The sequence below is a fragment of the Schistocerca americana genome, chromosome 4, assembly GCF_021461395.2.
Source record: "Schistocerca americana isolate TAMUIC-IGC-003095 chromosome 4, iqSchAmer2.1, whole genome shotgun sequence".
Lineage (NCBI taxonomy): Eukaryota > Metazoa > Arthropoda > Insecta > Orthoptera > Acrididae > Schistocerca > Schistocerca americana.
Genome location: NC_060122.1, coordinates 152,887,126 through 152,902,801, shown reverse-complemented (window position 1 = coordinate 152,902,801; position 15,676 = coordinate 152,887,126). Strand labels below are relative to the sequence as shown.

The 15,676-nt window shown below is 45.2% G+C and overlaps 1 protein-coding gene across 1 annotated transcript in view; it reads left to right on the top strand.

Moving 5' to 3' along the window:
• The window catches only part of LOC124613324, a 179,763-nt gene that overhangs the window by 140,258 nt on the left and 23,829 nt on the right, over positions 1-15,676 (top strand). Inside the window, exons 3-4 of the mRNA XM_047142020.1 lie at positions 385-487; positions 7,427-7,557. Coding sequence (XP_046997976.1) covers positions 385-487; positions 7,427-7,557 — 234 coding nt within the window. The remainder of the gene's footprint in view (positions 1-384; positions 488-7,426; positions 7,558-15,676) is intronic.

Genomic DNA, 15,676 nt, shown 5'->3' with positions numbered 1-15,676 from the left:
AATATTGATTTGCGTCCTCCCCGATGGTGCTCTTCCAAATCAGTGGGCGAATACATCTATCTATCGAATACACCTGACCGTCGCAGCCGGCCGCGGTGGTCGAGCGGTTCTAGGGGCTACAGTCTGGAACCACGCGACCGCTACGGTCACAGGTTCGAATCCTGCCTCGGGCATGGATGTGTGTGATGTCCTTAGGTTAGTTAGGTTTAAGCAGTTCTGAGTTCTAGGGGAGTGATGACCTCAGAAGTTAAGTCCCATAGTGCTCAGAGCCAATTGAACCATTTTTTTTTTTTTTTTACCGTCGCACTGTGTAGTCAGTAGTACCAGAATGCACTTATACAGCACTGTACTCTGTTTGACTGTTGGCGTATTGTACTTTTGTAGATCGCAGAGACCGCCCCATGGTGTGGAGACGAGCAGAAATCAGACGAGAGTGGGAAGAACTACCAGAGACAAATCCGCACCGTGGCAGACAATCGCCTTCCAGGTGGGTTCTCACTAACGATGCATGCGAGTCTTGACTAAAGCCGTCGGCACACGGACCGTGCTGTCTAACGTTAATGTTGAGCGTGCCAAGTTCAACGTGCTGCTGAACGCTCAGGAACGATGCGACTTGTGCATACGGTACGTGGGCCCCAACGTGCTATACGCGATCGTAACGCACTCCAGCGGCAGTTGAGGGATATTTCTAGTTCGTAAATCACACTGTTTACTCAACGGGCGCGCGTAAAATTCCCACTTCACCTCTATTAAAACGCACATTTCCACCATCGTCCACGAAAAGGAAAGTACCATGTCCAATCAATAACGACACAGCTTATAAAAGTTCCATTACAAACAGTGCGTTACTAATTTGGAATACTTCTCCGCATAAGATAAACAGTATTTCATCCTTCCCACATTTTAGTGAAACCCTAAGGTCAGTCTTACTTGATCACTGTTCCTACCCAGTAGCAGAAACTTTGCAAAATGTGAATTACGAAGCGTAAAAGAAAAAGGAGCAAAATATCTTTATACAAGTAGCGCAAACTGTCCTGTAGATTAAGCCAATCGAACAAAGTCACCCCTCAAAAAAAGTTGAACTTGTATTTATACACTCCTGGAAATGGAAAAAAGAACACATTGACACCGGTGTGTCAGACCCACCATACTTGCTCCGGACACTGCGAGAGGGCTGTACAAGCAATGATCACACGCACGGCACAGCGGACACACCAGGAACCGCGGTGTTGGCCGTCGAATGGCGCTAGCTGCGCAGCATTTGTGCACCGCCGCCGTCAGTGTCAGCCAGTTTTCCGTGGCATACGGAGCTCCATCGCAGTCTTTAACACTGGTAGCATGCCGCGACAGCGTGGACGTGAACCGTATGTGCAGTTGACGGACTTTGAGCAAGGGCGTATAGTGGGCATGCGGGAGGCCGGGTGGACGTACCGCCGAATTGCTCAACACGTGGGGCGTGAGGTCTCCACAGTATATCGATGTTGTCGCCAGTGGTCGGCGGAAGGTGCACGTGCCCGTCGACCTGGGACCGGACCGCAGCGACGCACGGATGCACGCCAAGACCGTAGGATCCAACGCAGTGCCGTAGGGGACCGCACCGCCACTTCCCAGCAAATTAGGGACACTGTTGCTCCTGGGGTATCGGCGAGGACCATTCGCAACCATCTCCATGAAGCTGGGCTACGGTCCCGCACACCGTTAGGCCGTCTTCCGCTCACGCCCCAACATCGTGCAGCCCGCCTCCAGTGGTGTCGCAACAGGCGTGAATGGAGGGACGAATGGAGACGTGTCGTCTTCAGCGATGAGAGTCGCTTCTGCCTTGGTGCCAATCATGGTCGTATGTGTGTTTGGCGCCGTGCAGGTGAGCGCCACAATCAGGACTGCATACGACCGAGGCACACAGGGCCAACACCCGGCATCATGGTGTGGGGAGCGATCTCCTACACTGGCCGTACACCACTGGTGATCGTCGAGGGGACACTGAATAGTGCACGGTACATCCAAACCGTCATCGAACCCATCGTTCTACCATTCCTAGACCGGCGAGGGAACTTGCTGTTCCAACAGGACAATGCACGTCCGCATGTATCCCGTTCCACCCAACGTGCTCTAGAAGGTGTAAGTCAACTACCCTGGCCAGCAAGATCTCCGGATCTGTCCCCCATTGAGCATGTTTGGGACTGGATGAAGCGTCGTCTCACGCGGTCGGCACGTCCAGCACGACCGCTGGTCCAACTGAGGCGCCAGGTGGAAATGGCATGGCAAGCCGTTCCACAGGACTACATCCAGCATCTCTACGATCGTCTCCATGGGAGAATAGCAGCCTGCATTGCTGCGAAAGGTGGATATACACTGTACTAGTGCCGACATTGTGCATGCTCTGTTGCCTGTGTCTATGTGCCTGTGGTTCTGTCGGTGTGATCATGTGATGTATCTGGCCCCAGGAATGTGTCAATAAAGTTTCCCCTTCCTGGGACAATGAATTCACGGTGTTCTTATTTCAATTTCCAGGAGTGTATAACATCAAATATTGTAGCATATAGAACTTCCTGACAGATTAAAACTGTGTGCCCGACCGAGACTCGAACACGGGACCTTTGCCTTTCGCGGGCAAGTGCTCTACCATCTGAGCTACCGAAGCACGACTCACGCCCGGTACCCACAGCTGTACTTCTGCCAGTATCTCGTCTCCTACCTTCCAAACTTTACAGAAGCTCTCCTGCGAACCTTGCAGAACTAGCACTCCTGGAAGAAAGGATATAGCGGAGACATGGCTTAGCCACAGCCTGGGGGATGTTTCGAGAATGAGACTTTCACTTTGCAGCGGAGTGTGCGCTGATATGAAACTTCCTGGCAGATTAAAACTGTGTGCCCGACCGAGACTCGAACTCGGGACTTTTGCCTTTCGCGGGCAAGTGCTCTACCATCTGAGCTACCGAAGCACGACTCACGCCCGGTACCCACAGCTTTACTTCTGCCAGTATCTCGTCTCCTACATCCCCCAGGCTGTGGCTAAGCCATGTCTCCGCTATATCCTTTCTTCCAGGAGTACTAGTTCTGCAAGGTTCGCAGGAGAACTTCTGTAAAGTTTGGAAGGTAGGAGACGAGATACTGGCAGAAGTAAAGCTGTGGGTACCGGGCGTGAATCGTGCTTCGGAAGCTCAGATGGTAGAGCACTTGCCCGCGAAAGGCAAAGGTCCCGAGTTCGAGTCTCGCTCCGGCACACAGTTTTAATCTGCCAGGAAGTTTGGCTACAAATTGTTTCTGAAACACGTTGTTCATTCAAGACTTCTTACTGATCTACAACCATCGGTTTTTTTATCTCTTAAATATTCAGTATCCACTACCAGCTATCAGACGTTAAAATTTTTGCGCCTTCTACACCAGTGGTTTCCGACCTGGGGTAGCTACTCTATACAGGAAATGACTAGAGGGAAATTAAATTACACTCAGGAGTAAAACTAAAAATGATCGATTATATTTCAGCCACGAAACTAAATCACTTAATTAATTGACTTCATTATGTTTATTCTTTCACAGTATTTCTTAGAAGTAAACATTAAATACCAAACATTTTCGGATATGAACGTTAGCGAGTGATACGTTGCACTGGATATTGCAGGCCATAAAGTAAATGTTATTGGTACTGTTGTTGCTGGTGTTATGGTTGTTAGCTTCTGCTCGGAGACTGGTTTGATGCAGTTCACTGCGCTAATCTAGACAGTATAAGCCTTTTCATCTCTGCATAGCTAATGTAATCTACATTCATTCAAACCAGCTTACTGTAGTTAAGCATTTGTCTCTCTCTAGATTGTATCTCCTCCCACTTACTTCCTTCGCCGAATTACTTGATACCTCAGGATGATCCCTATCAACTGACACCTTATTTAAGTCAAGATTTGCCATTAATATCTTTTCCCTCAATTCGATTACATATCTCTGTTATTTATCCATTGTATCATAAAATCCTCAGCACTCTTCTTAAGACCGCATTTCAACAGCTTGTATTCTCTTCTTGTCTTAACTGTTTATAGTCCACGTCTCACTTCAGTATAAGGCTCCATGTTAGGCAAATACTTCAGAAAAGATTTCGTAACCCTTAAGTTTGTATTCTGTGTTAACAGGTACTTGTTTTTCAGAAAAGATTTTTTAATGTTGCAATTCGCATTTTATAGCCTCTCCATTTCAGGCATCGCCAGTTACTTTCTTGCCCAATATCAAATTCAGTCACTAATTTTGGTATCGCATTTCCTAGTCTAGATCACTCACCTGACCTGTTTTAATTCGACTATGTTCCGTTATAATCGTTATACTTTTGCTGAAATTCATCGCACAACCTCATCTCAAGACATTGTCCATTCCGCTCAAGTGCTCTTCCAAGTCCTTTGCTGTCTCTGACAGAATTACGATATCGTCGGTTTTTATTCCGTGTGGTTGAAAGTTAATTCCTGTTCCAAATATCTTCTTAGTTTTCTTTACTACTTGCTAACTGTACAGACAGGATAACACCTGGGACAGGGCACAACACTGTCTCACTCCCTTCTCACCACTTCTTCCCTTTCACGTCTTTCTACCCTTAAACTACACCCTACTTTCCGCACAAGTTGTAAAAAGTCCTTCGCCCTCTCTATTTCTTCTTCTTAAGTTGCCAATGCTAAGATTGATTTGCAGCAGCTCTCCATTCAGTGCGATTGTCGGCCAGCCTCTTCAATTCCGTGAAACTTCCGCATCCTAGGTCCTGCATTATCTGGCTTATGTACTTTCTTCTAGGCCTGCCTCTTGCCCTTTTGCCCTCCACAAGGCCTTCCGTTATAGTGTGGAGAAGACTTTCATGTCTCAGAATGTGTCCCATCCATATATCTCTCCTCTTCTTGACCGTCTTCCAAAGAACTGGAACTTCCTCCGCTCTCTGCAGGACTTCTTCATTTGTCATCCTGACCGTCCATGGAATTTTTAACATCCTTCGCAGACACCACATTTCGAATCCTTCAATCCTTCTTCTTTCGTCCTCTCCAAGTGTCCAGGTTTCGCTGCCGTAGAGAAGCACACTCCCAACAAAGGTCTTTATTAACCGCTTCCTTAACGACAGACTTATCATATTTGATGTGAGGAGTCCTTTCCTTTTATAGAATGCAATCTTTGCCTGATTTATTCTACTTATTACATCTTTCCTACTACGACCATCTGATGTTATTCTGCTTCCCAAGTAGACAAAGTCTTGTATTTCTTTCAGCTTCTCTCCATTCAGCCTTATATTCGTAATTGCTTGATTATTTTGTTTGCTTGCAACTAAGATTTTTGTTTTTGACTTATTAATTTTCATGTTGTACCGTGTAGCAAGAGTGTTTTCCATTTCCTCCAACACTACTTGTAATTCTTCCTCATTTTCCGTTAGGACAGCAATTTATTGCCTTCATAATTTCAAAGAGTATATTCCATTCACCACTGTCAAGAGATTTTTCTAAATCTGTAGATGCTATAAACCTTCCTTTAACCTATTTTCTAGAAGTCGTGGAGGTAGTAACGCCTGGCGTTTTCCTACTTTCCTCTGCAACTCAAACTGATCCACTCCGAGGTTGGCCACTACGAGTCTTTCCATTATCTGTAAAGAATTCGACTCAGTATTTTGAAACCATGGCATATCAAACTGATAGTTCGATAAAATCAACACCTGTCACCACCTCCTTCCTTGGAGTTGGGATTATTGCATTGTTCTTGAAGTGTGAGGGCATTTGGCCTTTCTCATATATCTGGTGTATGAGGTGGAATAGTTTTGTCAGGGTATGTTCTTCCAAAGAACTTAATATACACAGCCCTTCGCTACAACCACGTCTCGACTTAGGTCTTACAATTTTCTGTCAAATCCTTCTGGCAGAATCTATCTCATCTGCATCTTTTTCCTCTTGTATTTCCATGATATTGTCTCCAAGTCCATTTCCTTCCTATAACCTCCTATAAATTTCTTCCACATCTCAACATGTCGTTCTTTCCTTAGTAGTGCTTACTATCGGAGCTCGCAATATGCATATATGTGCCTCACTTTCCTATAAAGATGTATTTAATTTTCTTATAAGCGCATCCATCTCTTCCCTAGACATGCAAGTTTCTACAGCTTTGTATTTCTGATCTAGCCATCGCTGTTTAGCTAGGATGAACTTCCTGTCAATCTCCCTGCTTCCCGCTTCATTCGTTGCACATTTATACTTCCTACTTTCGTGAATTAGATTCATTACATCTTGTGCTACTGGGCCTTGTCTTGATCACTGATCGCCTTCACTTTTTGATCTCTTAGATCCACCAATCCTCCTTCTGTTGCATTTCTTTCCCCTGCTTCAGTCAATTTTAAACACTCAACAACCTCTAGTTATTTTAACTTATCCAGCTCTCATCTCCTCAATTTGCTACGTTAATGCATTTTTCCGGTATTAATGTGCAGTTTGGAGCCAATAAACTATGATCTGAGTACATATGTGCCCCTGGAAGTGTTTTGCATTTAAAATAGGGATTCTAAATTTTTGTCTCACCGTTACACAATCTATTTGAAATCTTCGAGTGGACCTATGTTTCTCTAGATGTACAACCTTTGTTTCTGATTCTTAAACCAAGTGTAGGCATTGATTAAATTATACTCTTTGTAAAATTCTACCATTCACTTTCCCTTTCTATTCTCGTGCTCCAGTTCATATTCTATACTTCTCTTTCACTTCCATTTCCTGGTATCGAATTCCAGTCCCTTGCCAAAATTAAAGTTTAGCCTTGCACAAGGATGTAAATAATTTCTTTTATCTCATGATACATTCACCAGTCAGTGAAGGTAGTAGGCACTTAAAGTCATACTACTATCGTAGATGTTGATTTTGTTTATATCCTGCCTACTAAAGATTGATACATTTTTCATATTGGCTCACTGGCATTTGAATTTTGTTATTTATTGTTAGACTTTCTACTGAATTCAGCCTCATTTGATTTCGTGTTGGTAGTCTTGTACTCACCTGACCAGACATTCTGACTTCTCTAATTCCCACTGTACGTAACTTCAAGTTAAACATGTCATTTTTAAATCCTGTAACCACTCTACTCAAATAAGACTGCTAGCAAAGCCCCGACCCGTGTAGCATTAGTTTTTTTAGTGATTAGAGCATTATCTTACCTCCTCACTGTACCATGAGTGAATGGAAGAAGTTTGTTTCCAAACAGCCACAAAGCGCCTGTCAACATTGGCACTGATATGTAGACATTTTCAGTGCAATGTAGACACAAAGATAAATGGACTGAGTAGGAGAGGGAGGAATGGGTGGCGGTAAGAAATCATACTAAATGAAATTACTCTGTAACAAGGTTAAAAATTCTGCTGGTTTGTTTACTCAGCCGTTTACTGCATCCAGTTGTTTGAAGACCCGGTGACAAGTATCCTCTGGCTGTGCAGGTGTGGACGGGATGCGCTCGATGCAGCGCCTGCCGTGGATCGGCGGCGACATCCAGAAGTTCGCTGCCGACCTGCACGACGCCAAGGTGAGGGCCGACGCCGAACGACAGCCGACCGAGGAGTTCCACAAGGTACGAGCCGCGACCCTCGCCCTGCCCTGTGCACGGTGTCTGCGTCTTCCTCTGTCTTGTCTGCTATGTTTCAGCAACTGTTTAAAAGTCGACGACGGAGTACTCAGTTCGAGCTGGGATATACATCTACATCTGCACTCCGGAAGCAAAATTGCGGTATCTGATGGAGGGTGCTTTGAGAACACCTATCACTTCTCCACTTTCCTGTTATAGTCGCGAATGGTTCGCAGAAAGAACGATTGACAATAAGCCTCTGTGTGGGTTCGAATCTTCTATCTTCATGGTATTTCGCGAGACATAAATAAGAGGAAGCAATGTATTTGTTGACACTTCTACGGACGTAACTCTCGGAACGTGATACAAAACGCCTTTCTTGCAGCGTCTGCCGGCCGGGGTGACCGAGCGGTTCTAGGCGCTACAGTCTGGAACCGCGCGACCACTACGGTCGCAGGTTCGAATCCTGCCTCGGGCATGGATGTGTGTGATGTCCTTAGGTTAGTTAGGTTTAAGTAGTTCTAAGTTCTAGGGGACTGATGACTTCAGAAGTTAAGTCCCATAATGCTCAGGGCCATTTGAACCATTTTTTGCAGCGTCTGCCATTGGAGTTGGTTGATCTTCACCTTGATGCCTTCGTGTTACCTCAATGAACATGTAACGAAACGCTCTCTTCTTCACTTAAAGCTTCCGGGCTAATAGATCGTGGAAGAAGAATAAAACTTTCTCCAAGCGTTTCCTCTCTGACTGCGGGAGACACCTTCAGAGGTAGAGTGACGAACTGCAACCATAATTCGAAGGATCGCCGAATATATGGGTATTGAGAAGGCACCACAGTCCACCACGTGACGTCGGTTACGAGATTATCTCTGATAGTGCCAACGTTTCAGACTGAAAGTAATCAATCGGCATTCTTACGTAGCAATGTTGACATCCAAATATATCTAATATAACACCTTCTTCCTTTCTGTTAAGATTACTACGGTGTTTATAAATCTCAATAGCCTTTCTATACATATGGCATGATACTGCGATGTTTTCGATATGTCACTCGTCGCAGTGAATTTTATTTAATGATAACCCTCTCGGTAAACATGTTGCGCTGCAGCCGATTTATCCGTATGTCCCAGGCGACAATTCCTCTCGTCCTCAAACAGACGGGTGTTAGCACTTCATGTCAGTCCACAACTACAAGTAATTTTATGTACACTCGGTGTAGAAAAAAGGATGTACACTACTGGCCATTAAAATTGCTACACCAAGAAGAAATGCAGATGATAAACGGATATCCATTGGACAAATACATTATACTAGAACTGACATGTGATTACATTTTCACGCAATTTCGGTGCATAGATCCTAAGAAATTAGTACCCAGAACAACCACCTCTGGCCGTAATAACGGCCTTGATACGCCTGGGCATTGAGACATACAGAGCTTGGATGGCGTGTTCAAGTACAGATGCCCATGCAGCTTCAACACGATACCACAGTTCATCAAGAGTAGTGACTGGCGTATTGTGACGAGCCAGTTGCTCGGCTACCATTGACCAGACGTTTTCAATTGGGGCGAGATCTTGAGAATGTGCTGGCCAGGGTAGCAGTCGGGTTTCGCAGGGATCGAATGAAGGGTAGAGACACGGGTCGCAACACATCTGAAATGTAACGTCCACTGTTCAAAGTGCCGTCAATGCGAACAAGAGGTGACCGAGACGTGTAACCAATGACACCTCATACGATGACGAATACATGCTTCCAATGTGCATTCACTGCGATGTCGGCAAACACGTATGCGACCATCATGATGCTGTAAACAGAACCTGGATTCATCCGAAAAAATGACGTTTTGCCATTCGCGCACCCAGGTTCGTCGTTGAGTACACCATCGCAGGCGCTCCTGTCTGTGATGCAGCGTCAAGGGTAACCGCAGCCATGGTCTCCGAGCTGATAGTCCATGCTGCTGCAAACGTCGTCGAACTGTTCCTGCAGATGGTTGTTGTCTTGCAAACGTCCCCAACTGTTGACTCAAGGATCGAGACGTGGCTGCACTATCCGTTACAGCCATGCGGATAAGGTGCGTGTCATCTCGACTGCTAGTGATACGAGGCCGTTGGGATCCAGCTCGACGTTCCGTATTGCCATCCTGAACCCACCGATAACATATTCTGCAACAGTCATTGGATCCCGAGCAACGCGAGCAGCAATGTCGCGATACGATAAACCGCAATCACGATAGGCTACAATCCGACCTTCATCAAAGTCGGAAACGTGATGGTACGCATTTCTCCTCCTTACACAAGGCATCACAACAACGTTTCACCAGGAAAACGGTCAGCTGCTGTTTGTGTACGAGAAATCGGTTGGAAACTTTCCTCATGTCAGCACGTTGTAGGTGTCGCCACCGGCGCCAAGCTTCTTCCTGTCGGTTAAATTTCGCATCTGTAGCACGCCATCTTAATGGCCAGTAGTGTATATAAACCAGTCCACAACTACAAGGAATTTTATGTGCACACGGTATAGCCAAAGGATGTAGTATATCTTTTGATGATATTAAAATTCTTCTATCCTCCTCGTGGGTCTGAAGGTAGTTTCTAGATAATACTTGCTTAACACGTTCCCAGTGCGATCTGTAATAGTATTGATGAACGGAAGGAGAACTTGCCCTTTGGGCGGCCGTCGATTCTTGTCGATCCTGATTCTATCCATAGGGCGAGGTGCTCGATCCCTCTTCTTGTTACAATAACCATTCTTCTTGAATTTCGACCATAGATGTTCAAGCTCATCTTTTAACAAGTCGGTTCACATATTACGAGCGCCCTGTCCACCAAGCTTTAAATCGCACCTCTTTTTCGTCTGGGGTGCTGGTTAGAACATTTATGCTGGTAACTGTAAGTGTGCGTGTCTTTTTTGTATATCCTATAGCCCATCGTCCCGTTCCCTCGCTTGATAACAGACACATCCAAGAAATTCAGTTAACCATTATTCTCCGTCTCCGTAGTAAACTGTATTTTTGGATTGGTACTTTTGAGATGTATCAGTAAGGCATCCAACTTCTCTGCACCGTGTGTCCACACTATGTCGACATAGCGGTATCATCTGGACTGTCAGTCTGCAACGCTCGTCATTCGAAGTTCTCCGTACGTTCTCCGGAAATTTTAAGTGATGTCAGTACCACTCTTGAAAGATAAGCTTACATTGTTACCTTGTGTGGTCGTCTGGTCTTCTCCAGATCTTCTCTATTCCCTCTAACAGTCTTAACTGGTACGTATCCCAGACTGGCGAGCAATATGCAAGTATTGGTCACACAAGTACTTCCTAAACTACCTCCTTTGTTGACGGACTGCATTTCCTGAGGATTCTTCCAAGGAATCTCAGCCTGGTACCTGCCGTTCCTGCTATTGTTTTATGTGATCGTTCCACTTTAAACTGATCCATACGCATACTCCTAGGTATTTTATGGAAGTAACTGCTTCCACTGATCGTTCTTCAATCGTGTACCATGCAGTAATGCGCCTTTCTTTCTGTGTATATGCAATAAGTTACATTTGCGTATGATGAATATTAATTTCCATTAGCTGTACCAAGCGTCGATCCTCCGAAGGCCTTCCCCCATTTCGCTGTAGTTTTGCAGAATTAAGACTTCCCTGTACACAACGGCATCACCCGCGAAGACCCTGTTGGAACTCCCGATGTTGTCTTCTATACCATTTATATATATTGTGAAAAGTAATGAAACTCAACATTCCATTTCAGTACACCTGAAGATACCTTTACACCAGGAGACTTCACTAATTTGTTAGAAATTCCTCCGTTGAGTCACACAGTTGATACGATATTCCGTATTCTTGTATTTTGTTCACTAGGTGGAAATGAGGAACTGTACCGAATGCCTCGCGAAAGTCAAGAAACATGGCATCTACGTTGTCGCTTGTACCTACCACCTTCTGAGTGGTTTCGAGGACAAAGGGGGCGAGCTTGGTTTCAGAGTATAAATGTTTGGCGAGTAATTACGGTTACTTACAACAACAACACACTAAAACTAAATTTAGTTTCAACTACGCGTCCTAACTTGTGGCGACGAACTGTACCGGCCTTTGTCTGCCAAAAGCGAATGATGTAACTGACACTTCAATCTCTCCTCTTCATAGTAAGAGGCTCTGGCCATGTTGTGCAACGCTAATCGTTCATACGTCCCAACCAAATTACCAAATTACGTAAGTTTTGCTAAAATAAATCTATACATAAATGACACATAAGCCACAAAATAACTACTAAGATCATGCGCAACGCTATTTCCGATTGTATGGATATTTTCGAGGGAACTTCAAAAAGTAAGTAACGCATGTCGTCCCATGACACATGACACTTGCAGAAGATAGTATACTCCATGTGGTCAAATGTATCCGGACACCTGGCTGAAAATGACTTACAAGTTCGTGGCGCCCTCCATCGCTAATTCTGGAATTCATTATGGTCTAGGCCCACCCTTAGCCTTGATGACAGCATCCACCCTCGCAGGAATATGTTCAATCAGGTTCTGGAAGATTTCTTTGGAAATGGCAGCCCATTCTACACGGAGTGCTGTACTGAGGAGAGGTATCGATGTCGGTCTGTGAGGCCTGGCACCAAGTCGACGTTCCAAAGCATCCCAAAGGTTTTCTGGAGGATTCAGGTCAGGGCTCTCTGCAGGCCAGTCCATTACAGGGATGTTATTGTCGTGCAACCACTCCGCCACAGGCCGTGCATTATGAACAGGTGCTCGATCGTGTTGAAAGATGCAATCGACATCCCCGAATTGCTCTACAACAGTGGGAAGCAAGAAGATGCTTAAAACGTCAATGTAGGCCTGTGCTGTTATAGTGCCACGAAAACAACAAGGGGTGAAAGCCCTCTCCATGAAAAACATGACCACACCTTAACACCACCGCATTTTACTGTTGGCACTACACACGCTAGCAGATGACGTTTATCGGGCATTCGCCACACCCGTACCCTGCCAGCGGATCGCCTCATTGCGTACCGTGATTCGTCACTCCAAACAACATTTTTCTACTGTTCAATCGTCGAGTGTTTACCCTCCTTACACCAAGCAAGGCGTCGTTTGACATTTACCGGCATGATGTGTGATTTATGAGCAGCCGCTCGACCATGAAATTCAAGTTTTCTCAACTCCCGCTGAATTGTCATAGTACTTGTAGTGGATCCTGATGCAGTTTGGATTCCTGTTTAGTGGTCTGGATAGATGCCTGCCGATTACACATTACGACCCTCTTCAACTGTCAGCGGTCCCTTTCAGTCAACAGACGAGGTCAGCCTGTAAGAAAAATGGTTCAAATGGCTCTCAGCACTATGGGACTTAACAGCTGTGGTCATCAGTCCCCTAGAACTAAAACTACTTAAACCTAACTAACCTAAGGACAACACACACATCCATGCCCGAGGCAGGATTCGAACCTGCGACCGTAGCAGTCACACGGTTCCGGACTGCGCGCCCAGAACCGCGAGACCACCGCGGCCGGCCAGCCTGTAAGATTTTGTGCTGTACGTATCCTTTCACGTTTCCACTTCACTATCAATCGTAAACAGTGGACCTAGGAGTATTTAGGAGTGTGGTAATCTACTGTACAGACGTATGACGCAAGTGACACCCCATCACCTCACCACGTTCGAAGTCCGTGTTTTCCGCGGAGCGCCGCATTCTGCTTTCTCACGATGTCTAATGACTACTGAGGTCACTGATGCGGAGTACCTGGCAGTAGGTAGCAGCGCAATGCACCTAATATGAAAAATATACGTTATTGGGGTTGTCCGGTTACTTTTGATCACTTAGTGTATGTTGTGGGTGATGTGCAGGTGCAGTCCTGCTCCGGTACGGTCAACAGGTGGATCACAGTGTGCTTGCGCAGTGCGAGGACGCTGATATGAAATACCTGGCAGTAGGTAGCAGCACAATGCATCTAATATGAAAAATGTGTGTTTTTTGTGGTGTCCAGATACTTTTGATCACATAGTATATGTTCTGAGTGACGTGCAGATGCAGTCCTGCTTCGGTACAGTCATCAGGTGGATCACAATCTGCTTGAGAAACGTAACGAGAACCGGAATCATAATCAAAAATGGCTCTGAGCACTATGGGACTTAACATCTGTGGTCATCAGTCCCCTAGAACTTAGAACTACTTAAATCTAACTAACCTAAGGACATCACACACATCCATGCCCGAGGCAGGATTCGAACCTGCGACCGTAGCAGTCGCGCGGTTCCGGACTGAGCGCATGAACCGCTAGACCACCGCGGCCGGCCCGGAATCATAATCCATAGCTGAAGTATGCAGAATATAATATTCTCGTGGAGAAAAGATCTTAATTGCACATAGATTCACCTTGAAATTCTGGCGGTAAATGCACCAAATTCAGTTTGGTGTTCAGCAATAGTAGAATGGTACCGACAAATTGAACAAGGCCGCAAATGCGTGGGTTGCGCTGATCGTGAAGGATGGCCATCGACGTCGGCCAGAGATTACAATGTCCAGGCAATGCGGGAAATAATTCGCAGCACCCACACATTTTCCAAGGATAAAGACGTTCACACAAAGTTTCTCGAACTCTTCCGTGACCATGGGACGGATTTCTAACGTCCAGGAATCTAACGATTGCTACAACTTTCCAACCGTTGCTTACAAATACTTGGTGGCAATGTTGATAAGAAGAAGTAGAGCAACCTCCAATAAAAGTTACTTGTCCCGCCACAATAATGTGTGACTTACTATATCAAGTCCCCCTCCTGTCTTCAGGTGCTACTTTACTTATAGCGTCATAATTTGTAAGTGTAAAAGATTTCTTGAATCAGAATAGTATCGTCAGGCATCAATGTGATAAAATTTAATGTGGGAAATCTCAATACTTAATGGAAGTATAAATACAGTGTGAATTCCGTTTATGTTAAGCTATGTTGGTTGGTTGAGTTAGGGGAGGGGGCCAAACAGTGAGGTCAGCGGTCCCATCAGATTAGGGATCGATGGGAAAGGAAGTGGGCAGTGCCCTTTCAAAGCAACCACGCCGGGATTTGCCTGAAGCGATTAAGGGAAATCACAGAAAATCTAAATCAGGATGGCCAGACGCGGTTTTGAGCCGTTGAGAATTCAAATGAGCCCTCCCAAATGCGAGTCCAGTGTGCTAACCACTGCGCCACCTCGCTCGATTTAAACTATGTGATTAAAGGCATCAATTGTAGTACTCTATCACAAACTGCCTGTAGAATTGTAGATTAGAATGCAAAAATTGTCTCCAAATAGTAAAAAAGAAATTCTTGCGTTTAGACACGTGGCTGCTTACAAATACGATTTCGTTATCGTCTCTTTTGTGTGAATAATCATAATCGTGCAATTACGTACTTCTTCATGTATAGCCAATACAATTATCCATGCATCAAAATCTAACAATAAACCGTTTACTAAGAACTCTGTGATATGTCTGTTAATAAACACGTCACTCGTAGGAACTACCGCCCGAAGAAAGCAGGCACAGGCCGGCCGAAGTGGCCGTGCGGTTAAAGACGCTGCAGTCTAGAACCGCAAGACCGCTGCGGTCGCAGGTTCGAATCCTGCCTCGGGCATGGATGTTTGTGATGTCCTTAGGTTAGTTAGGTTTAACTAGTTCTAAGTTCTAGGGGACTAATGACCTCAGCAGTTGAGTCCCATAGTGCTCAGAGCCATTTGAACCATTTTGAAAGCAGGCACAGAGCTTAATGCGCCCTCCGTTACAGTGCGCCCGTTTTCAAACTGACAGTTTGCTGCAGTAAACCTTTTGTGTCCACCGTCCAGTAGTATTATTTTTTAAACGATTTGCCTACTTTCCCTCATTATATTTTACTGGACGTAATGAAACAGCTTACAGTATAATTAAGTTACATTCAAATGTTGTTGCACTTAACATGGCAATGGTACACAGTTACAAAGAAATGACACTGTTGTTCCATAGAACAGGATGTAACGTAGCGTTCATTCCAAAGTGTACTTTGCATGTCACTGTACATAGCTTACTCTTTAGTTGGCATACTTGCCACTATTATTGCATACCATGCCTGGCTGTGGTTCTCTATGGTTGTGAAAAAAAAGGATCCGAAT